The sequence below is a fragment of the Manis javanica genome, chromosome X, assembly GCF_040802235.1.
Source record: "Manis javanica isolate MJ-LG chromosome X, MJ_LKY, whole genome shotgun sequence".
In the NCBI taxonomy this organism is placed as follows: domain Eukaryota; kingdom Metazoa; phylum Chordata; class Mammalia; order Pholidota; family Manidae; genus Manis; species Manis javanica.
Window position 1 is genome coordinate 56922865 of NC_133174.1, and position 24164 is coordinate 56947028.

The 24164-nt window shown below is 38.5% G+C and overlaps 1 protein-coding gene across 17 annotated transcripts in view; it reads left to right on the plus strand.

Annotated features, from left to right (window-relative positions):
• The first annotated feature begins 2824 nt into the window (after positions 1-2824).
• Positions 2825-24164, plus strand: part of EDA (ectodysplasin A) — a 629675-nt gene continuing 608335 nt past the window's right edge. For 2 of the 17 annotated variants that reach the window (XM_037003024.2, XM_073228156.1), the window contains exon 1: positions 2837-3526. In XM_037003024.2, the coding sequence (XP_036858919.1) occupies positions 3131-3526 (396 nt within the window). In that variant the 5' untranslated portion in view covers positions 2837-3130. Of the gene's footprint in view, positions 3527-24164 lie in introns of all 17 variants that reach the window. The other 15 variants (XM_037003025.2, XM_073228159.1, XM_037003022.2 and 12 more) reach the window with 13 other exon arrangements.

Here is a 24164-nt window from a genome sequence, read left to right on the forward strand (position 1 = left end):
TTGTCTTCTTGAGTACATGGGTCCAGACAGGTAAGGTAAATGAGTGATAAGGACAGTAATGGAGACTAGAAGAAGGAGGTAGGATGACTGTGGAACTTGATTGCTCACACTTGTGTCAAGGGGGAAATTCTAGCTGACTGTAGCCATATGGGAATGTGGATCCCGTGTTAGCAGATTTTCTGATATTTTATAGAGAAGCAGGAAGTCTGTATTTTTTATGTGAAATCTCCTGATTTCTAAATGTTGGCAGTTAAATTGTTTCAGCTCAAAGATTTAGCCAACATTGCAGCAAACACATCTGTTTGCTGGATGTGGCCTGCAGGCTGTCATTTTGAGACCTGTGCTGTTGGGTATGGAGTTCTTATAGAAACATAGAAGCTAACTGAAGAAATACTTCAAAACATTCTTTAAAAATAACCATGTGCATTCCTCACTGGATTGCCCCATTCCAAAATTTCTGCTGCATATGAAGCCATATGTTCTTCCTTTGAGGAACCAAAGTGATGTCCAGGTCAGATGCAGCTTGCAGGGCTTCTGAGGCAATGGTACAACCCGGGGTCTCAGTCAAGCTGTTAAAAGCCTGGTAGAATACGGTAAGCTGAGACCACTACGGCCCCTGAGTACCACCACCACTACCAGGAGATGGGTGCTGTATGTTCCCTTTTCACTTTAGGGGAAGAAGGCACAACCTCTTTGAGCTGTGTAAGCAACCAAGTCAAATAGCTGTTGACAGCACAGACAAAACACAATGCTATAGCGATACAAGTTCAAAGTCCTTGTTTTACAACTGGAGAAACTAAGGTCCCAAAATACACAGTGACTTGCTCAGAGTGACCCAGTGTGGGTAAAATTGTGACATTTCCAGAATATCTCGCCTGGCTTTAGTACATCTGCATATCAATAGGTGTTCAGAGGTGGAAAGAGGTATGGCTTTAGTGTATTTGCATCATTCCTCAGGGGTGGGGAGAAGTCATCTCCATATCAATGGGTAATACCTGGACAAGAAGAGCTTATCTGTACCTGAGAGGTGAGGGGAGGGTCGGTTTTGGCTTCTCCAGGAGCAGAGGAGGAAAATGGCCCTGTACTGCAGTTTGTAAGGAATAAACGGGTTTTAAACTTTATTTCTCCCTTTGACTGATTTCGGTTTTTAGAGGTATTTTGCCCCGAGATTTCCTTTTCCCGGACTTACACCCAGCAAACCAGTCACAGGATAGGTTCGCTGACTCCTATTCTAATATTTTAATGATCCTTGGCTGTGATAATTAAGGTAAATCAGCCTGGCAGTTCCCCTACCATCTGGAATTTCTAGACTGAACAAGCAGGACTTGAGATTAGCTACTAAGTGCCCTTTTTTATTATCTGATGAAGATGATATTCTTTGCAAACTTACTATTTCATGGGTAAGGGTCAATGAGGGGACACAAAGATGTTTCTGAAGCACTGAAACCATTCACAAAGTGAATGGAAGAAAGGTTGGCTGTGGCTAATATATTTAAGGTTTATGACCTCTATGCTCCCTAGGCTGACCTCCCCACCATATGCTTTATTTTAGTTTTGTTGTTTCTTATCTTTTGTCTTCTTTTCTATTTCACCCTATTTTTCTTCTTTTCCACCAGCCTAGGTCTTAGGCTTATCCCCCTCAAGTCAATAAAACTAAATTATTCAGAACATGGGAATGGGAGTGCATAGAGACCAAGAAGCAGACATTTCCTCTGCTGTTGTCACTTAGCTCTCAATAAATTCAGACTAGCAACTTTTGTCATTGTGACTCAACTAATCCTTCCCATCCTTCATTTCAGGATCTATTGTTCTGACATTTGCCACTTTTTGTTGTTTTTTGACTTTGAACATTTTTCTGATTGGTGCAGCTGTTTGAAGATGCTGCAGTTGCAGCCAAGGACATCTGGAACATTTGGCTGACTTGTTGAACTTCCCCCAGGGACTACTCCAGAGAGAGGAGGGGAGGAGTGGAGAGGCCAGAACAGTTGCAAGTAGAGATGCCAATATTATCTGGCCATTCTGTGGACCCCCTGTAAAAATCCACCTTGTTCTGGCCCTCAGTTTCCCCATTTGCTCATTGAAGGCACATGTTCTCCACTCAAATCCTCTGCCGTGGTGGAAGAAGAGAAGCTACACTGGCTGTGGATTCTCTCATACAGCACTTCCTACACTGTAAAGGAATCAGCACATATTTGTTGAATTAACTAATAGATCAAGAAATCCAAGGGGACTGTTTTACCCTGAGAGGGGCAACCTGGAACAGGTGGGCTTCTTGGCTACTTAGATGGACGCCTCAGACTCACTTCAGGAGTAGGGCTGTCTCAGTCTCACCCCATTCTCACTCCCTTTGGCTTTCAGGCTCCTGGGTCTCCTTTTCTTTTGGCGCGCCATTGGATTGCAAACACAGCAGGCACGGTTTCATTCCAAACCGAGAACTGTTTTAATTAGTTTAACGTCTGTTAAACGCTTTTAAGATTGAAAGCAACAGCTAAGTACTGGATGATGGTATTAACAACTGCAGTTAATCGCAAACATTTTTATTAATACTAGCTTCTGTCTCCTTTTCTTGCTCTACTTTCCTTCCAAGGTTTCCAAATACTTCTCAGACTCCTCTACCCTCCTCCTCCCTGCTGTAGTCGGGCTGAAGAGTTAAATTGGGGCGGAGTCTATGGATGAGCGACAGCGGCCAACTGGAACGGGGCAAGCGGGAAGAACGGGGTGGGGCCTCCAGGCAGAGGCCAACCCACACGCCCCCAGGCCCCGCCCCACGGCAGGAGGTGCAGGGTGGAAGGCAGGGGGCGGAGCCCGATGCTTGGCGGGCCCAGTGGTTGGGCGTCCTACCAGCCGCTTGAAGGGATGGGGCGGGGTCGGCCCGGGCCTCCTCCCTCATTCTCTCGGAGGGCCAGCAGCCCCTGGCTCCTGCCCCTCCTCCTCCCTTTCCCCACCCTTAGGAGTGAGGCTGCACTTGCGGCTGCTCCGTGCTCTATCCCGCCCAGCCTTAGCAGCGCAGGAGCGGGTCCCTGCTGCCCACAGCAGATGGCAGAACAGTAGCCGCCTGTCAGGGGTCGACAGCAGCTGAGGCAGAAGCGGCGGCCCCTTGGGCCTCAGAGAGAGGGTGTCTCCGGAGGCCATGGGCTACTCCGAGGTAGAGCGCAGGGAGCCCCTGCCCGCCGCAAATCCGCGGGAGCGGGTCAGCCAGGGCTGCGGCTGTCGTGGGGCCCCTGCCCGGGCGGGCGAAGGAAACAACTGCCGGCTCTTCCTGGGTTTCTTTGGCCTCTCGCTGGCCCTCCACCTGCTGACGTTGTGCTGCTACCTAGAGTTGCGCTCCGAGTTGCGGCGGGAACGGGGAGCCGAGTCCCGCCTTGGCGGCCCCGGCACCCCTGGCACCTATGGCACCTTGAGCAACCCCGGGGGCCTCGACCCTGACGGTTCCATCACCCGCCACTTCGGGCAGCAGTCATCTCAGCAACAGCCGCTGGTACCGGGAGAAACCACACTCCCCACAGACTCCCAGGACGGACACCAGGTGAGTCACCTAGTAGGGGCGGCGGCGGCGAGGCCCCCTCCCCTGTGGGCAGGGCGCGGACCTTCCCCACAGGGCCCTGGGTAGGACTCTGCCACCTCGAGCCTAGCTGGAGGACAGACAGGACCAGGAGGGGGCAAGCTTGCGGGGGAGAGGAAGGTCGCCGGGGGCAGGTTGTCCTCAGTCCCTGGTCCAGCTCGCCCAGACTTTTCGGGACCCTGGACTTGGGAACTCTGGCCCGCGCTCGCCGCCCCCGGCTACGGGCTGCCTCGGGAAAAGTTGGCGGCACTCCCGCCAGCAGCTTGGCCCTTCTGCTCCTGGTAGGAATCCCTGCCCGCGGTGCTTGTTTTTTCGCGTCCAGAGCTGATGCTAGCACTAGCAGGCTCCCCTTTGGAGTTGGAGTTGTAAACAGCTGTAATAACTGCTCCACGCCTGTTGAAAGAACTCGTAATCATATTTTCAGCGTGGATCCTTGTGCGTTGGCTAGAACTTAAGCTTATTCACGCTTACCTGCAATTTGAGACTGATTATCCTCCGTGTTCTAGTGAGGATCAGCACCCCTGAGGAATTCTGATAGCAATATGCCCTCTTGCTAGACAACTTTTGAACAGCAATTTCAAAAATCTATGGAAATAAAACTCACCCTTTGCATGCTGGTTCTGATTCTTTTTGGAAGATGGGCTGGGCAGAGTGGGTGTGAAGTGTCATTTACTACTGCAAACTTGAGAACAGGAATGTACTCATAGAATAATTACTCAAGAGTAATCTCTCAAGGGCGGTTTTTTGCAATCGTTATGGTGTTTGTGCCCTTGTTAGCAAACAGTTAGCTTTGGTGTTTGTTTTCTACTTCTTCAGCTCTTTATTCAAGTAAACTTAGTGTACTTAAAATAAGTATTCTCTTTACTGCCATATTTTGATTTATGTGAGTTTTAAGAGGGGCATCCAAGAATCCTTTGAGATGGTTAAAGGATAATAATGAATTTGTTCCTTTGGGGGAAAGGGACAACCCGTGCAAATAAGTTCCTTGAGGTGAGGGACCGAAGCCTTCTATATTTATAACCACATCCAGAGCCATTGTCATACTCTGTAAACATTATTTGTGGTATTTTGATCACCCATCCAAAGCTGGCCTTACATTCATGGTAATACTGTAATGTTAGGACTGACACATTTTCTACATTGTGCATTGTAAAGTTGCCCTGAGCCTTAAAATGTCTTGCTACCATACTCCAACTTATATAACAGTTTTCAAAGAAGAGAATCAGTAAACATGTTTCCCATACTTGAAACTTTAAACACTGTAGTAAATGATAGTTAACTAGGATTCTGGCTCCCTTTATCTACCCACCCCTGCCTCCACAATGCCCAGTACATACACTAAGCAGCTGAACACTGATATTCTGTGAAAAGCTGAAGGAATTGAATTTCCTTAGTCAAATGGTGGCCAAGGCTTTTGGTGTTCAGAATAGACAGACCCATGTTTATAGAGGATTAGCAGGACAGCTATACTCTAGGGTTTCTGTGATGGTATGCAACTCTCACAGGTTTATGATGGCATTTGGCTGCCTGTCCTTTTCATGGCACTTTAAATAGTACTGTTTAGGTTTAAATACGGCTCCCTATCTTCTGTCCTTTATTCTTACTGTTTTAATTTTTGTGAGCAGTAGAAGCAAGCATGCTGGCTCTTTACAATTGCTGAGATCAATTGGAGTCAGAATTTAAGAATTGTGAGGAGCCACATGAGGCCATTTTGTTTGAGCCTCTTGGAGAACACCTAGGCCCTGAGGGGAAAGTGACTTGTCCAAGATCATACAACTACAGTCAAAATTAGAACTGAAGTTATTTTCTTGACTCCCAGTTCAGTGCCTATTCCCCATAGCATACCACCTCCTGGAGCCTTTTTGGGAAGTAGTGGGGTAGAGCTCCATAGTAGAATTTTTACAAAGTAGGGGACTCAGATCTGCATACTTTTCTTATACTCCACCTGTATTTTGGCCAGATCAAGTTTAGCCATGTATTTCTTATTCTTCCTGAACTTCACTTTCAGGAGCACTAGAGTATGCTTTGAAGGAATTTTAGCCCAGACTTAACTTAAGTTTATCTTTAGGATATTAGTTTTAGTATAGACAAAAAAAAAAAGGAAAGTTGATTGTTATGATTTCTAGTAGAGTTAAATTCATACTGCTTCATCTTGGGTAAAATTTCTGGTGCCCTGGTGCACCCTCTGCTGGCTTTGCAGAGACATTTAATCGCAGTATCTGCTGACAGTCAAGACTTCAAGTTGTACTGACAGATTCTGATTCATGAATAAGGAAGTAAACAGCCTTGTGGGATTTGGCCACGTAGGTCATATTTTTATATTTTAGCTTTTCAACACAAACAGCTGCTGTTACAGCAATTCTTAGATGGAGAGGAAGCAAGAAATGTACACCCTTCAAAGGACAGAACATTCAGGTTTCTTACCAGTTTATTTGCAAGGAGTGAAGGCAAACTGGTAAGAATACAATGCAGCAAGATCTCATGACACCAAGTGGGCTTAACAGTCAGAGGCACATAATTGTATCAGGTCATGCAAAACTATCCATGCTTAAGAGATAACAGGCTCAGTTATGACTCAAGAAAGGGATCTAGAAACCACTAAAGATGTATGTATGTCATCCCTTAATTATAAACATTTAAAAGCGGATAGAGAATGAAATTGGGACAGTCAAGATACATAGCAAAGAGATCAGCAAAGTTCTCCAAGGGAATTGTTAGAAAAGCCACCCCAGTGGAAACACATTACTGATGATAGAAAGGGTCACTTCAGACCTGGAATCATAATTGTCTCCTTAAGCTGTAGTAACCAAGTACCTGTAGATTTATCTGTATGTTCACTGGAGATGATCTCAAGATCTGAGTAAGATAATACACAATATGATTGTTAGATTTAAAAAATTAAAATGACTGTTAATCATTGTGAAGAAGTTGGCCCATTTGTGGCTGTGGTCCTCAAAACCAAGAATATGGTAGTTGTCATGAGGAAGGGTGTTGAAAATAATGACAGAACAAAACTAATCTTTCCCATGTAAAAGACCAAAGTGGATTTGCATCCACAATTATATAGGAAATTCTGGTGGCTGATCCTCAAGAAACACCTAACAGCTGGTAAAAGTCCCCAGAAACCCAATTGAATTACCAAAGGATACAGAGACTTTTTAGTTGTTTTTTTCAGTCTGTAAAGAAAGGTGTTGAGGGAAGGATATTATCAAAATCGACCACACTATAAGAGATATGAGTAAGGTTAATATATTGGTATAATTTAACAATCTAGTTCAATAAATAGGAAGTCTTCTATGAGCCAGATACTGTATTAAGTATTAGGTATTTTTTAATGGTTAGAAGATTATCTAGTGAGGGATGCAAATAAAAGTATTACCTCATTCCAGTGATTGCCCCTATAGGCAATCTAAATCAAAGCTCTAAGGTTTAAGAAGTGTTTAGAAAAATATGTATGGGAAGATTAAAAATAATTTATTTGGGACTGTTGGGGATATTTGAAATATGTTCCTAATTTGGCTTTCCACAAAACATTTCTTGGTTTAATTAGATGGAACGTTAATGTATCCAGATTTTAAATTACTTAGTAAAGCTGGTTGATCAAGAAAATGACTAGGAATCATTAAATCCAAGAGTATTTTTAGGGCATGGGATCTAGAAAAAATAGTTTTGTATAGATTTTCAAATCTGGACTTTTCAATAAGACATTCAAGTCTTTTGATCACCTGGATCCAATATACCTATTCCTTTTTCTCTCTCACTAACTCTATACCTACAACACACTCAACATATCCTGTCTGGGAATCATTCTGTAGTTGTTATTACAGTTGTGTTTAGTAAGTCTTGTGTCATTATATTAAAGCTCCTCAGAAATCTGCCTCTTTCTTGTTTTTTTCCACAATACCTGACACAGTGCTAATTATAGTTAGGGTACTTAAATAGTTGTTGAGTTGAGTATTATTTTGGTCCTTTGGAGATGTTAATGTAAAACAAAGATATTTTCTCTTATGTAACAGACCTGCTTCCCTCAGCTCTTGATTAATATCTGAATTGTCAGATGTGCTTAGGTGAGTTAATAGTTCCACTGGCAATATTTCACTGGTTTCTAGAATCATTAGGAAGTGAAATGGAGAAAAGCCCTAACCACATTACCTCTAGGATGGTGCACAAAGCTTTCTGTAATGTATTGCTTGATGTTTTCTTTTATTTGCTTTTAGGTCTCATCTTTCTCTCAAATCTTGTGAAAAATAATCCATAATTTATTTGTACCTATCTTACAGAGAAGATCTCTTTATACTAGAGAATTGCTGAAACTGTTTAATTCCCAAAAATATTACCAAGAGAAATCATTTGCCTTGCCTGCAGAGTAGCCCTCATAGAGGACCACCTTTATCTGACTACTCTATAGTCATCACTTAGTTCTTCATTTCTTTTCCTATCTTTTCACTTTTATATTGAAGTAAACATGCACACAGAAAAGGTTGCAAATCATAATTGAACCCGATGAATTATTACAAAGTGAATATCCTAAAATTACCAGAACCCAGTTTGATAGAACTAGCATTCACAAGCTCCACCTTATGCTCCATCCCTATCACTATACTATCCTCTTTCTCCAAAGTTAATGATTATCCTAACTTCTAACATCATAGATTAGTTTTGTCCATTTTGCACTTAATATAAGTGAAATAAAATAGTGTGTTCTTTTAGGGTCTTTTTTTTTTGCTCAACACTATCTGATTGATATCCATCATGTTGCATGCAGCTATAGTTTTTATTTTTATTTTTGTATATTATTCCCTTCTTTGAATATACCACAGCTTTTTAACTTGATCTACTGATTATGAGTATTTAGATTGTTTTGTGTTTGGTTTGTGGTAAGTAATGAAGCTATGAATATTATTATACATGTCTTTTGGTTATATGTACTTGAATTTCTGTTGGATTTAGGATTAGAAAACTGGTTTATACAGAATGCATATTTTCAAATTTATTGATAATGACAGTCTAAATGTACCAATTTACATTCCCACCAACAGTGTATGATACTTCTAGGTATTCCACATCCTTGCCAATACTTGTTATTATCACTCTTAATTATAGCCATTCTGGTGGGTGACTTTGTATTAATATCTCATTATGATTTTCATTGGCATTTCTCTGAAGACTGGTGAAGTTGTACTCTTTTTCATATGTTTATCATCTATTAGGATATCTTCTTAACTGAAGTGCCTATGCAAGTATTTTGCCCATTTTTTTATTGGGTTGTTTGTTCTTTTTCTATAGAATTGTAGGATTTTTTAATATACTCTGGCTGTGGGCCAGTTTTGTATTTTTTATGTTGCAAACCGTTCCCATATCTTTTTTCATATCTTTTGGTGAACAGAAGTTTTTAATTTTAATGTGTCCAGATTTTTAGTGTTTTCCTTTATGGATAGTGTTTTTATGTATTCCATTTAAGAAGTATTTTTCCTTTTTTAATATTTTGTTTTTTTAATTGATGTATCATTGACATAAAATCTTATATTGGTTTCAAGAATACAATACAGTGGTTCAACAGTTATACATATTATTAAATCCTTACCCTCACTACTGCATGTTACTATCAGTAAACATAGGAAGGTTTTATAGAATCACTGACTGTGTTCTACATGCTGTACTACCATCCCCATGAGCCATGCCAACCTCCCCCAAGGCAACCTCCAGTCACTTCTCAGTGTCTGTGTGTCTACTGATATTTTGTTTGTTTTGTTTTGTTTTAATATTACAGAAGTCAGTGAAACATATGGTATTTGTCTTTGTCTGCCTGGCTTATTTCACTTAGCATAATACATAATACCCTATAGGTCCATCCATGTTGTTGCAAATGGCAGGATCTCTCTTTTTTATGGTTGAATAATATTCCATTGTGTATATATACCATGTCTTTGTTATCCATTCATCTACTGATAAGACACTTAGGGTCCTTCCATAACTTGGCTATTGTAAATAATGAAGTGGTAAACCTACAGGTGAATATACCTTTTTGAATCAGGGATTTTGTTTTCTTCAGGTAAATTCCTAGAAGTGGAATTACTGGGGCATATGGTATTTCTATTTTTAGTTTTTTTTTGAGGAACCTTCATACTACTTTCCACAGTGGCTCCATCAATTTACATTCCCACCAACAAAATAGGAGGGTTCCCTTTTCTCTACATCCTTACCAATGCTTGTTATTTCTTGTCTTTTGCATGGTGGCCATTCTAACTTGTGAGAGGTGATGTCTCATTGTGGTTTTGATTTGCATTTCCCTGATGATTAGTGATGTGGAACATGTTTTCATGTGCCTGTTGGCCATCTATATTTCTTCTTTGGAGAAATGTCTGTTCAGGTCCTCTGCCCATTGTTTAATTGGTTTATTTGTGTTTTTTTGGTGTTGAGGTATATGAGTTTTATATATATATATATATATGTTGGATGTTAATTCCTTATCAGATAAATCATTTATGAATATATTCCTCCATACAGTAGATTGACTTTTCATTCTGCTGATGGTGTACTTTTCTGTACAGAAGATTTTTAGTTTGATGTAACCCTACTTGTTCATTTTTTATTTTGTTTCCCTTGCCCAAGGAAATGTATCCAGGAAAAAATTGCTCAGGATGGGTATTAGCTCTTCTTTAAATGTTTGGTAGAATTCAGCTGTGAAGCCATCTGATCCAGAAATTTTGTTTTTTGGGAATTTTATGGTTACCAATTCTATTTAATTGCTGGTAATTGGTCTGTTCAGATTTTCTGTTTCTTCCTGGGTCAGTCTTGGTAAGTTACATTTTTCTAGGAATTTGTCTATTGCTTCTAGGTAGTCCAATTTATTGGCATATAATTTTCATAGTATTCTCTAATAACTGTGTTTCTGTGGTATCTGTTGTGACTATTCCTTTTTTGTTTCTGATTTTGTTTATTTGTGTACCCTCTTTTTTCCTTGATAATTCTGGCTAGGCGTGTGTCTATTTTTTTAAATCTTCTCACAGAACCAGTCATTGGTTTCTTTGACTTTTTCTACTGTTTTCTTATTCTCTATGTTATTTATTTCTGCTCTGATCTTTATTTTCTTCCTCCTTCTACTAACTTTAGGTTTTATTAGTTCTTCATTTTCTAGATTCTTAAATTATGAGGTTAGATTTTATTTGGGATTGTTTTTGTTTCTTGAGGTGGGCTTTATTGCTATGTACTTTCCTCTTAGAACCACTTTGGCGGCATCCCACAAATTTGGGACTGTTGTATTTTTGTTTTCATTTGTCTCCGTGTATTGCTTGATTTCTGGTTTGATTTGTTCATTGAGCCATTGATTATTTAGAAGCATGCTGTTTAGCCTCTATGTGTTTGTAGGCTTTTTTGTTTTCTTTATATAATTTATTTCTAGTTTCATACCATTGTGGTCTGAGAAGTTACCTGATGCAATTTCAGTATTTTTGAGTTTACTGAGGCTCTTTTTGTGGCCTAGTATGAGATCTATTCTGGAAAGTGTTCCATGAACCCTTGAGAAAAATGTATATCCTGTTGCTTTTGGGTGAAATGTTCTGTAGATATCTGTTAAGTACATCTGATCTAATGTGTTGTTCACTGACTCTGTTTCCTTATTTTCTGTCTGGTTAATCTCTCTATTGATGTGAGTGGTGTGTTAAAGTCTCCTCAAATGAATGAGTTGCAGTCTATTTGCCCCTTTAATTCTGTTAGTATTTATTTTACATATTTAGGTGTTCCTATGTTGAGTATATAGACATCTATAATGGTTATGCCATCTTGTTGAACTGACCCCTTTATCATTATGTAATGCCCTTCTTTGTCTCTTGTTACTTTGTTTTGAAGTCTATTTTGACTGACATAAGTACTGCTACTCCTGCTTTCTCTCCCTATTATTTGCATGAAATATCCTTTTCATTGTCAATCTGTATGTCTTTGGGTCTGAAACAAGTCTCTTGTAGGCAGGATATAGATGGGTCTTGTTTCTTTATCTTTTCTGTATTGGAGGAGTTTTCTGCCTTGCCTTCCTTCTCTGCCGTATTTTTTCCCCTGAGAAGTACTTTTCTACCTTAGATCATGTAGATACTCTCCAATGTTATCTTCTAGGAGCTTTATGTTTTTGCCATCCACATTTACATCTGCAATGCATCTGGAAAGTATTTATGTGTATGGTAAGATATAATGGCCAAGCTTCTACTTTTTCTTACAGATACTCAACAGACCCAGGCCATTTATTATAAGGAATGTCTTTTTCTCCACATGTATGCACTGTCACCTTTGTCATAAATCAAGTGAACTGTTTGTTCTGTTCTGTTAGTCTATTTGTCATTGCACCCATACCATAGTCTTAATTATGGACTTTATATTTTGATATATGGTAAAGCAAGTCCTTCCACCTTGTTCCTTTTCATTAAAATTATTTTAGATGTTCTTGGCCTTTGCATTTATCTCTATATTTTTAAATCAGCTTGTCACATTTCACAAAATAAAAGAATAATTCTGAAGAGAATGACATCAGCAAGATAGTGGATTAGAAATTCCTGGACCCTCCTTCCCCCAACCATCACACCAATTCACCAACAACTCATGGACAAATTCCCTTTGTGATAAATACAGGAATGAATTGAAGTACTGTTATACTCAGGACAAACATGAAGCCAGGCTCAGTAAAGCTGGTAGGAATATGTGGGATACCCCATTACTAGAGTCCCTGAAACTGGCACAGTAGCATATGATAAGGAACAGACCCCCCTAGCTTTCAGCTACTCCAAGGGGAGGTGAAGATTTGGTTCATACAACCAGCACCCCATGTTTTTTGAGGACTGGTTTCTGTCTTGCTAGTCTTAGAACTCTGAGTGTCTGCCTAGGGAAGAACAGAGATGGTGGCTTCAGCTGATAGACGCCATAGATCAACACACTTGCTGAGCACAGAGAAAGAAGCCAAAAAAATCCCAGCTCTAAACATTTCCCCTGGGGAAAGAAAGAGTTTATATGTGCATCCAGTGCTCCAGCTACTCCAGGGCTGCCCAAAGAACTGGCATGTGACTTGCCAGTCTAGGAGTTCTGAGGGGTCCAGCACAGTCTAGCCTGGGGGACAACAGAGGGGATGGTTGAAACTGCGAGATGCCATAGATCCTCCCTCCTGCTTAGCATCGTGGATGAAACATCCCAGCTTACTCCTGGCGATGGAAGAGTTAATCTGTGCATTCAGTGCCACAACTTCTCTGGGGCTCCCCAAAAAACTGGCATCTGTCTTGCCAGTCATGGAGGTCTGATATGTCTATCACAGTCTAGCCACCTAGGGGAGAATGGAGATGGAGAATTGGACTAGTAATGCCATAGGCTCTGCCCCCCACCCAAGCTTAGAGTAAGCAGACAAGAATCACAGCTGATTTCTTCTCTCTGGGTTGGGGAGAGTTGGTAGAGGCCCCTGGAATCTCTAACCAGGCTGATTGGTAGAGATCATCTCCTGCATAAGGCCAGTCCCTGAAGACTTGGAGAGGTGCTTGCTTTGTGTAATGTGCAGACATCAACACAGAGAGTAAAGGGAAATGAAGAATCAGCAAAGATACTCCAAACAAAAGAACATACTAAATCTCTAGAAATTGACCCTGATGAAACAGAATTATTAGATTTACCTGATAGATAATTCAAAATAACTGCTATAAAGATGCCCACAAGGATGAAGAGAAGAACTCCTGGTCAAAATGAAAATTTCAGCAGAGGTAGAAAATATTAAGAAGAACTGAACAGAAACCATGGAGCTAAAGAATACAATAGCTAAACTGAAAAATTCATGAGAGAGATTCAACAGCAGACTAGATAAAGCATAAGAAAAGGTCAGTGTAGTAAGAGGTCATTGGAAATAAGTAATAGAAAACAAAACAAAAATAGAATGATAAAAGGTGAAAAAGCTTATGGAACTTATGGAATACCATCAAGCAGACCAAGATAGGCATTAGGGGAGTCTCAGAAGAGAGAGAGAAAGGACTCAAGGCTTATTCAAAGAAATAATGACTGAAAACTTTCCAAATCTGGGTTGAGAAATGGACAACCAGATCCAAGAAGTATAAAAGGTACCAAATAAATGAACTGAAGAGGAATCCATACCAAGACACATTTTAATCAAATTGTCAGAAGTCAAAGGCAAAGAGAGAATTTTGAAAGCAAGAGAAAATTGACATATAAGGAACCACCATAAGGCTATGAGCAAATATTTCAGCAGTAACCCTGCAGGCAGGAAGGGAGCAGGATGATATATTCAGAGTGCTTAAAGTAATAAAGTACAACCAAGTATACTATACCTGTCAAAATTCTCCTTCAGAAATAGTGTCAAATACATTCCTAGATAAATAAAAACTGTGGAAGTTTATTACCGCTAGACTTGCCTTATTACATGAAATACCAAAGGCAGTTTATCCAACTCGAAATGAAAGGACTCATGATGGCATAAGTGTGAAACTCACTGGTAAAAAGTAAATATATAGAAACATACAGAATACTGTTTTACTGCAATGATAGTAGGTAAATCATTTCTGTTTCTAGTATAAAAGTTAAATGAAAAAAAATTAAACAACTATAAAAATTGTGTTCAAAGATACACAACATTAATAGATGTAAAATGTGACAAAAATAACAAACTGTATGGGGAAGAAGTTAGATTATAGAATTTTTATATACAGCTGACTTATCAGCTTAAAATAGATTGTTATAAGCTATTTTATATAAGCCCCAAGATAACCACAACACATACCTATGGAAGTTACACAAAAGAAAAAGGAATAAAATCATACCAATACAAAAAATCAACAAAACACAAAGAACAACAGAGAAAATACAGACAAAAGAATTTCAAGACCAATAGGAAACAACTAACAAAATGGCAATAGTAAACCCGCTCCTATCAATAATTACTTTAAATATGTATAGGTAAAAATTTCTCAGTCAAAGACAGAGTGGCAAAATAGGTAAAAGTTAGACCCAACTGTATGCTTTGTATAAGAAGTCACTTTAGATTTAAGAACACAGATAGGCTGAACACAAAAGAATGGAAAGACATAGTCCGTGGAAGTGGTAACAAAAAGAGAGCAGGGTTGGCTATATTTATGTCAGACAAAATAGACTTTAAGTCAAAAACTGTCAGATGAGACAAATGCATTATACAATGATTAAAAGGTCAATCCAAATGGAAGGTATAACAATTATAAATATATATGCACCAACATCAGAGAACCTAAATACACAAAACAAACATTGACAGAACTGAGAGGAGAAATAGCAATACAATAATAGTAATAGACTTTAATACTCCAGTTGATATAATGGATAGAAAGAACATCTGTACAGAAGAACAAAAAACAGAGGACTTCAAGAACAGTGTAGACCAAATGGTCTTAACATATAGAGAACATACCATCCAACAGCAGCAGAATACACATTCTTTGCAAGCACATGTATCTTTCTCCAAGGAAGGTAATATGTTAGGTCACAAAACAAATCTTAACAAATATAAGAAGATTGAAATCACACCAAGTATCTTTTCTGAACACAATGTAATGAAACTAGAAATGAATAGCAAGAGGAAAACTGGAAAATTCGCAAACATATTAAAGGTAACACACTTTTGAACCACCATTGGGCCAAGAAGAAATCAAAAAGGAAATTAGAATATACCTCAAGACAAACAAAACCCAAACACAATATACCAAAACTTATGAGATGCAGCAAAAGTAGTACTGAGAAGAAAGTTAATAGCAATAAATGCCAACATTAAAAGAGAAGAAAGATCTTAAATGATTTAACAGTTCAAAAAGCTAGAAAATGAAGAACAAAGTAAGCCCAAGGTTAGAAGGGTGGAAATAATAAAGATTAGAGCAGAAATAAACAAAATAGAAGATAGGAAGCAATTAAACTAAGAGTTGTTTGAATAAAAAAATAGAAGTGACAAACCCTTAGCTACACTAAATAGAATAAAAAAGAGATGACTCAAAATCAGAAATGAACAAAGCATAACAACTGAAGAAAAAGAAATAAGAAAGATCATAAGAGACTACTATAAACAATTGTGTGTCAAGAAACTGGATAACCTAGAATAAATGAATAAATGTTTACAAACATACAGCCCACCAAGACTAAATCATCAAGAATTAGAAGTCTGAACACGTCTATAGCTTGAATAGAGATTGATTCAGTAATCAAAAATATCTCAAACAACAACAACAAAAAACCCCAGGATGGTTATTATCAAAAAGCAATAGGAAGAATGTCAAAATGACAATCCTGCCTAAAGCAATCTACAGATTCAATGCAATCCCTATCAAAATACTGATAGCATTCTTTAACAAACTGTAACAAATAGTTCTAAAATTCATATGGAATCACAGAAGACTCCAAATAGCCAAAGCAATCCTGAGAAGGAAGAATAAAGCTGGGGGGATTATGCTGCCCAACTTCACACTCTACTACAAAGCCATAGTAATCAAAACAATTTAGTACTGGCCAAAGAACAGACACATACATCAATGGAACAGAATAGAGAGCCCAGATATAAACCCACACATGTATGGCCAATTAATATATGATAAAGGAGCCATGGACATACGATAGGGAAATGACAGCCTCTTCAACAGCTGGTGTTGGCAAAACTGGACAGATATATGTAAGAGAATGAAACTGGATTACTGTAAGTAAACTTGAAATGGGTCAAAGACCTGAATGTAAGTCATGAAACCATAAAACTTTTAGGAAAAACATAGGCAAGAATTTCTTGAATATAAACATGAGCAAGTTTTTCCTGAACATATCTCCCTTGGCAAGGGAAACAAAATAAAACATGAGGAAGTGGGTCTGTATCAAACTAGAAAGCTTCTGTACAGCAAAAGACACCATCAGTAGAACAAAAAGGCATCCTACAGTATGGGAGAATATATTCATAAATGAAATATCTGATAAGGGGTTGACATCGAAAATATATAAAGAGCTCATGCACCTCAAGAACCAAAAAGCAAATAGCCCAATTAAAAAATGGGCAGAGGATCTGAACAGGCACTTCTCCAAAGAATAAATTCAGATGGCCAACAGGCACATAAAAAGATGTTCCACATCGCTTATCATGAGAGAAATGCAAATTAAAACCACAATGAGAAATTACCTCACACCAGTTAGGATGGCCACCATCCAAAAGACAAACAGCAAATGCTGGTGAGGATGCAGAGAAAGGGGAACCCTCCTTCACTGCTGGTGGGAATGTAAATTAGTTCAACCATTGTGGAAAGCAGTATGGAAGTTCCTCAAAAAACTAAAAACAGAAAAACCATTTGAGCCAGGAATTCCATTCCTAAGAATTTGCCCTAAGAAAACATGATCACACATTCAAAAAGACATATGCACACCTATGTTTATCACACCACTATTTACCATAGCCAAGAAATGGAAGCAGCCTAAGTGTCCATCAGGAGATGAATGGATAAAGAAGAGGTGGTACATATGCACAGTGGAATATTATTCAGCCATAAAAAGAAAACAAATTCTACCATTTGCAACAACACGGATGGAGCTCGAGGGTATTATGCTTAGTTAAATAAACCAGGCAGTGAAAGGCACGTACCAAATGATTCCATTCATCTGTGAAGTATAAGAACAAAGGAAAAACTGAAGGAACAAAACAGCAGCAGACTCACAGAACTCAAGAATGGTCTAACAGTTACCAAGGGGAAAGGGACTGGGGAGGGTGGGTGGGATAAGGGGATTAAGAGGCATTATGATTAGCACACATAATATAGGGGGGACACAAGGAAGGCAGTATTGCACAGAGAAGACAAATAGTGTATAGCATCTTATTATGCTGATGGACAGTGACTGTAATGGGGTATGTGGTGGGGACATGACAATAAGGGGAATGTAGTAACCACAGTGTTGCTCATGTGAAACCTGAGCATTGTATATCAGTGATACCTTAATAAAAAAAAGTGTAGAGGGATAAATACCAAATTTAAAAAAAAGACAACTGTTGGTGAGGATATGGAAAAATTAGAACCTTTGTATATTATGAGCATGTAAAATGGTGCTGTCATGGGAAACAGGAAGTTCCACAAAAAATTAAAAATAAAACTGCCATATGATCTAACTATCCCAATTCTAGGTGTTTATCCAAATGTATTGAAAAAGAATCTTGAAGAGATATTTGAGCTCCTGTGTTCATTACAGCATTATTCACAATAGTGAAGATAATAATAGAAAGTCTAAATATCCATTGATTCATAAATAGATAAAAAATTTGATGTAAATAGATAAAAAGTTTGGTGCATACATATAATAGAGTAATATTCAGCTTTAAAAAGTGAAATTCTGCATTATGTGATAACATGGATGAACCTTGTGATCATTGTGCTAAGTGAGAATAAACCAGTCACAAAGACAAATACTGCATGATTCCACTTATGTGAGGTATCTGAAATAGTAAATTTATAGAATCAAGGAGTGGAATGATGGTTGCTTAGAGCTAGGGGAGGGGGGAAATAGGGAATTGCTAATCAATGGGCATTAAGTTTCACTTAAGCAATGTAAGTTCTAGAGGTCTGCTGTACAACATTACACCTACAGTCAACAATAATGTACAAAAAATTCATTAAGAGGGTAGATCTCATGTTAAGTGTTCTTACCATAATAAAATAAAGTTAAGGAAAAAGCCCTCCTGGGATTTTGATTGCATTGAACTAAAAACCACTGTTTAGGGAGAACTTAAATTTTTATGATATTGAGTGTTCAGTCTATGACTGTGAATATACCTCCATTTATTTAGGTCTTCTTTATTTTTCCTCAATAATATTTTACAATTTTCCATGTAGAACTACTGTACACCTTTTGTTAGATTTACTCCAAGGCATTTGATATTTTTGAAGCCATTTTAAGTATCTGCAGTTAATGTTCTGATCCATCACCCAAGTTCCCCTTAAGGAAAGAAGGACTTATTACCTCACCTGCTGTAAGTGCTACCAGAAGAGAGATCTCAGCTGACAGGCCTCTTAAATTTCTTTTTGTTTGAAGAAAACTGTCTAATCCAAAGAGATGCTCCTTCCAGGGCATTCCTACATCCAATGACTGATCAATGAGGAGTTATAAAGGCTTGCCCCTTCTCCACAAATCTAGAAATATTTGAAGGGCCATATCACTCTAGAGCTCCCTGTGAATTTGCCTAGGACCCTTTTGGGATTGCTTTTTTCCATTCTCTTGCACATACACTGATCCCAGAAGGACTTCCTAATAAAAGTCCTGCCTTTATACTCTGTGTCTCCCAATCTGCTTTGCAGGTAAGCCAACCTGGGACCATATCAATTTAAAATCTTATTTTTTAACTGCTTTTGACTGATACTTAGAAACATAGTTTGTTTTTGTATATTGACTTTATCTCAAGCATCTTGCTGGAAGCAATTATTAATCCTAATAAATTATTTGTAGGTTCTTTTGGATTTTTCTGTATACTGTGAAAAAGAACTTTTTGTTTTTTCCTTTTCTATACGTATACTCAAATTTTTTCCAAGGTTATTGTACCAACTTGAACCTTCAGAACAATGTTGAATAGAAGTAGTGATAGCAGGCATCCTTATTCTATTCCCAATCTCAGAGGGAAAAACTTGTAACATTTCTCCTTTATGTATGATATTTATTGTAGTCTTTTAAAAAAAATATCAATTAAAAAAGTTCTTTTCTAGTCCTAGTTTACTAAGAGTTTTATTTTAATCATGTATGGATATATCATTATACCAGATGATTTTCCTGCAGCTATTGACATATATCATATGATTTTTTTCCTTTACTCTTTTAATGTGGTGTTAAGCCAACCTTACAGTAGTGGATAAACCATACTTGGTCTTAATGTATTATTCATTTTTTTTTTTTTTTTTGAGAGGGCATCTCTCATATTTATTGATCAAATGGTTGTTAACAACAGTAAAATTCAGTATAGGGGGGTCAATGCTCAATGTACAATCATTAATCCATCTCAAGCCTAATTCTCATCAGTCTCCAATCTTCTGAAGCATAACGAACAAGTTCTTACATGGTGAACGAATTCTTACAGAGTGAATAAATTCTTACATGGTGAACAGTACAAGGGCATTCATCACAGAAACTTTCGGTTTTGATCATGCAATATGACCTATAAACCATCAGGTCAAATATGAATATTCATTTGATTTTTGTACTTGATTTATATGTTGATCCCACATTTCTCCTATTATTATTATTATTTTTATTTATTTATTTATTTATTTATTTATTTATTTTTTTGAGATGGCAAAAATACAGTTTATTCCAAAATCTCATGTCTCAAGTCCAAGTATTTTTTTTTGTTTGTTTGTTTGTTTTTTGAGAGAGCATCTCTCATATTTATTGATCAAATGGTTGTTAACAACAATAAAATTCTGTATAGGGGAGTCAATGCTCAATGCACAATCATTAATCCACCCCAAGCCTAATTTTCATCAGTCTCCAATCTTCTGAAGCATAACAAACAAGTTCTTACATGGAGAACAAATTCTTACATAGTGAATAAGTTACATGGTGAACAGTACAAGGGCAGTCCTCACAGAAACTTTCGGTTTTGATCATGCATTATGAACTATAAACAATCAGTTCAAATATGAATATTCGTTTGATTTTTATACTTGATTTATATGTGGGTACCACATTTCTCTCTTTATTATTATTATTTTTAATAAAATGCTGAAGTGGTAGGTAGATGCAAGATAAAGGTAGAAAACATAGTTTAGTGTTGTAAGAGAGCAAATGAAGATGATCAGGTGTGTGCCTGTAGACTAAGTGTTAATCCAAGCTAGCCTCTGACCATTTTTTTTTTTTTTTTTTTTGAGAGGGCATCTCTCATATTTATTGATCAAATGGTTGTTATCAACAATAAAATTCAGTATAGGGGGGTCAATGCTCAATGTACAATCATTAATCCATCTCAAGCCTAATTCTCGTCAGTCTCCAATCTTCTGAAGCATAACGAACAAGTTCTTACATGGTGAACGAATTCTTACAGAGTGAATAAATTCTTACATGGTGAACAGTACAAGGGCATTCATCACAGAAACTTTCGGTTTTGATCATGCAATATGACCTATAAACCATCAGGTCAAATATGAATATTCATTTGATTTTTGTACTTGATTTATATGTTGATCCCACATTTCTCCTATTATTATTATTATTTTTATTTTTAATAAAATGCTGAAGTGGTAGGTAGATGCAAGATAAAGGTAGAAAACATAGTTTAGTGCTGTAAGAAGGCAAATGTAGATGATCAGATGATCAGGTGTGTGCCTATGGACTAAGTATTAATCCAGGCTAGACAAGGGCAGCAAGACATCCACGGATGCAGAAGATTTCTCTCAAAGCAGGGGGGGTGAGGTTCTGAGCCTCACCTCTGTTGATCCCCAAATTCTCACCTGATGGCCCCCCTGCGACTGTGCCTGTCTTAGGTTGTTCCTCCCTTGAGGAATCTTACCCGTCTCTGGCTAACCAGTCATCTTCCGGGGCCATACAGGGAAATGTAAAGTTGGTAAGTGAGAGAGAAGCCATATTGTTTGCAAAGGTTAGCTTTTTACTTCTTTGCAGATTTATGCCCTGTGGCTTCTATGCCCAGCACTTGTCTCGAGGTATCTTTACCACCTGGAGGAATTATGATACTCGGTAAATTCGATATGAGGCACGAATTCTATTTAAGGGTTGTAATTAGAAAGGAAGAAGAAAGGCTATAGATGTAGCATATGAAGGAAACGGGAGGATTGATTATTTCTTTGACATATCTTCTTGTATAGTACCTTAAGTATGTATAGGTTTTAAACTACTAACTAATTTGCACACACATATTAACATAATAGGAATACGGTGACATAAACAAAGCAAATCTATAATTACCAGCCATCTCCAGTGAAGCCAAGAAAACCATTTAGGCACCCTAGGCATTTGTGAAAATTTATCTATGATATGATGGATATTTTCCAACTGTACTTGAACCATCAGACAAATTAAAGCAGCCCATTTCTGGGATCTGTTCACATCCCATATGTTCTTTTAACCATAGATAGTCTATAGTCATGAGATTTTGGGGTGCTACAACTTGCACCCCTCCCAACTCCTGGTTGAGTTCCAACAGTACAGATCCAGTCAAATTCGTTGTCTCACTGTATGCACATGCCAGCCTAGACATCTCCCTCCTCCTTCTTATGGCAAGTCCAGGAGACGGTGGGCTGGATGCAGCCACAACCACAGCATCGTCCGGATCCCTGGGGAGGCTTTTTGATGATCATCCCCCGGCACGAGTCCTCCAGAGAGTGCTGATGCCGGAAGCTCCTCCTCATATCGTATCTTATTTCATTTTCTGGGTATCCAAGCTAGGCCTTGATCTTCTGCGTAGAAACAAACAGACCCTTTGCCCACACTTTGACATGCCCTCTATACCACTGTGCAGAACTCATTGGAGGTCAGCACACAGTAACTGCTTTTTTTTTTTTTTAATTAAGAGAAAGGAATATTATCAGAAAAGAGTACCTCCATAGCTGATCATCTGACACCCTTTAAGTGATCAACATTAAGGATATTTAAAGCATGCGTTGATCTTTGATTTACCAATAGTTTTATCCTGTTAATGAGTAATCCCCCTTTTCTTTCTTTCTTTCTTTCTTTTTTTTTTTTTTTTTTAAATTTTTAATCTACCCTTACATGAAGAATACTATGTTTACTATGCTCTCCCCTATATCAGGTCCCCCCTAACAACCCCATTACGGTTACTGTCCATCAGCTTAGCAAAATGTGGTAGAGTCACTACTTGTCCTCTCTGTGTTGTGCAGCCCACCCTCCCCTTGCTCCCTCCCCCCCATGCATGCTAATCTTAATACCCCCCTTCTTCTTCCCCCCCCTTATCCCTCCCTGCCCACCCATCCTCCCCAGTTCCTTTCCCTTTGGTACCTGTTAGTCCATTTTTGGGTTCTGTAATTCTGCTGCTGCTTTGTTCCTTCAGTTTTTCCTTTGTTCCTATACTCCTCAGATGAGTGAAATCATTTGGTATTTCTCTTTCTCCGCTTGGCTTATTTCACTGAGCATAATACTCTCCAGCTCCATCCATGTTGCTGCAAATGGTTGGATTTTTCCACTTCTTATGGCTGAGTAGTATTCCATTGTGTATATGTACCACATCTTCTTTATCCATTCATCTACAGATGGACATTTAGGTTGCTTCCAATTCTTGGCTATTGTAAATAGTGCTGCGATAAACATAGGAGTGCATCTGTCTTTCTCAAACTTGATTGCTGCGTTCTTAGGGTAAATTCCTAGGAGTGGAATTCCTGGGTCAAATGGTAGGTCTGTTTTGAGCATTTTGATGCACCTCCATACCGCTTTCCACAATGGTTGAACTAATTTACATTCCCACCAGCAGTGTAGGAGGGTTCCCCTTTCTCCACAGCCTCACCAACATTTGTTGTTGTTTGTCTTTTGGATGGCAGCTATCCTTACTGGTGTGAGGTGATACCTCATTGTAGTTTTAATTTGCATTTCTCTGATAATTAGCGATGTGGAGCATCTTTTCATGTGTCTCTTGGCCATCTGTATTTCTTTTTTGGAGAACTGTCTGTTCAGTTCCTCTGCCCATTTTTTAATTGGGTTATTTGTTTTTTGTTTGTTGAGGCGTGTGAGCTCTTTATATATTCTGGACGTCAAGCCTTTATCAGATCTGTCATTTTCAAATATATTCTCCCATACTGTAGGGTTCCTTTTTGTTCTATTGATGGTGTCTTTCGCTGTACAGAAGCTTTTCAGCTTAATGTAGTCCCACTTGCTCATTTTTGCTGTTGTTTTCCTTGCCCGGGGAGATATGTTCAAGAAGAGATCGCTCATGTTTATGTCTAAGAGATTTTTGCCTATGTTTTTTTCCAAGAGTTTAATGGTTTCGTGACTTACATTCAGGTCTTTGATCCATTTTGAGTTTACCTTTGTATATGGGGTTAGACAATGGTCCAGTTTCATTCTCCTACATGTAGCTGTCCAGTTTTGCCAGCACCATCTGTTGAAGAGACTGTCATTTTGCCATTGTATGTCCATGGCTCCTTTATCAAATATTAATTGACCATATATGTTTGGGTTAATTTCTGGGGTCTCTAATCTGTTCCACTGGTCTGTGGCTCTGTTCTTGTGCCAGTACCAAATTGTCTTGATTACTATGGCTTTGTAGTAGAGCTTGAAGTTGGGGAGTGAGATCCCCCCTACTTTATTCTTCTTTTTCAGGATTGCTTTGGCTATTCGGGGTCTTTGGTGTTTCCATATGAATTTTTGAATTATTTGTTCCAATTCATTGAAGAATGTTGCTGGTAATTTGAGAGGGATTGCATCAAATTTGTATATTGCTTTCGGCAGGATGGCCATTTTGACGATATTAATTCTTCCTAGTCAGAGTATAAGTCTTTCACTTCCTTGGTTAGGTTTATTCCTAGGTATTTTATTCTTTTTGATGCAATGGTGAATGGAATTGTTTTCCTGATTTCTCTTTCTATTGATTCGTTGTTAGTGTATAGGAAAGCTACAGATTTCTGTGTGTTGATTT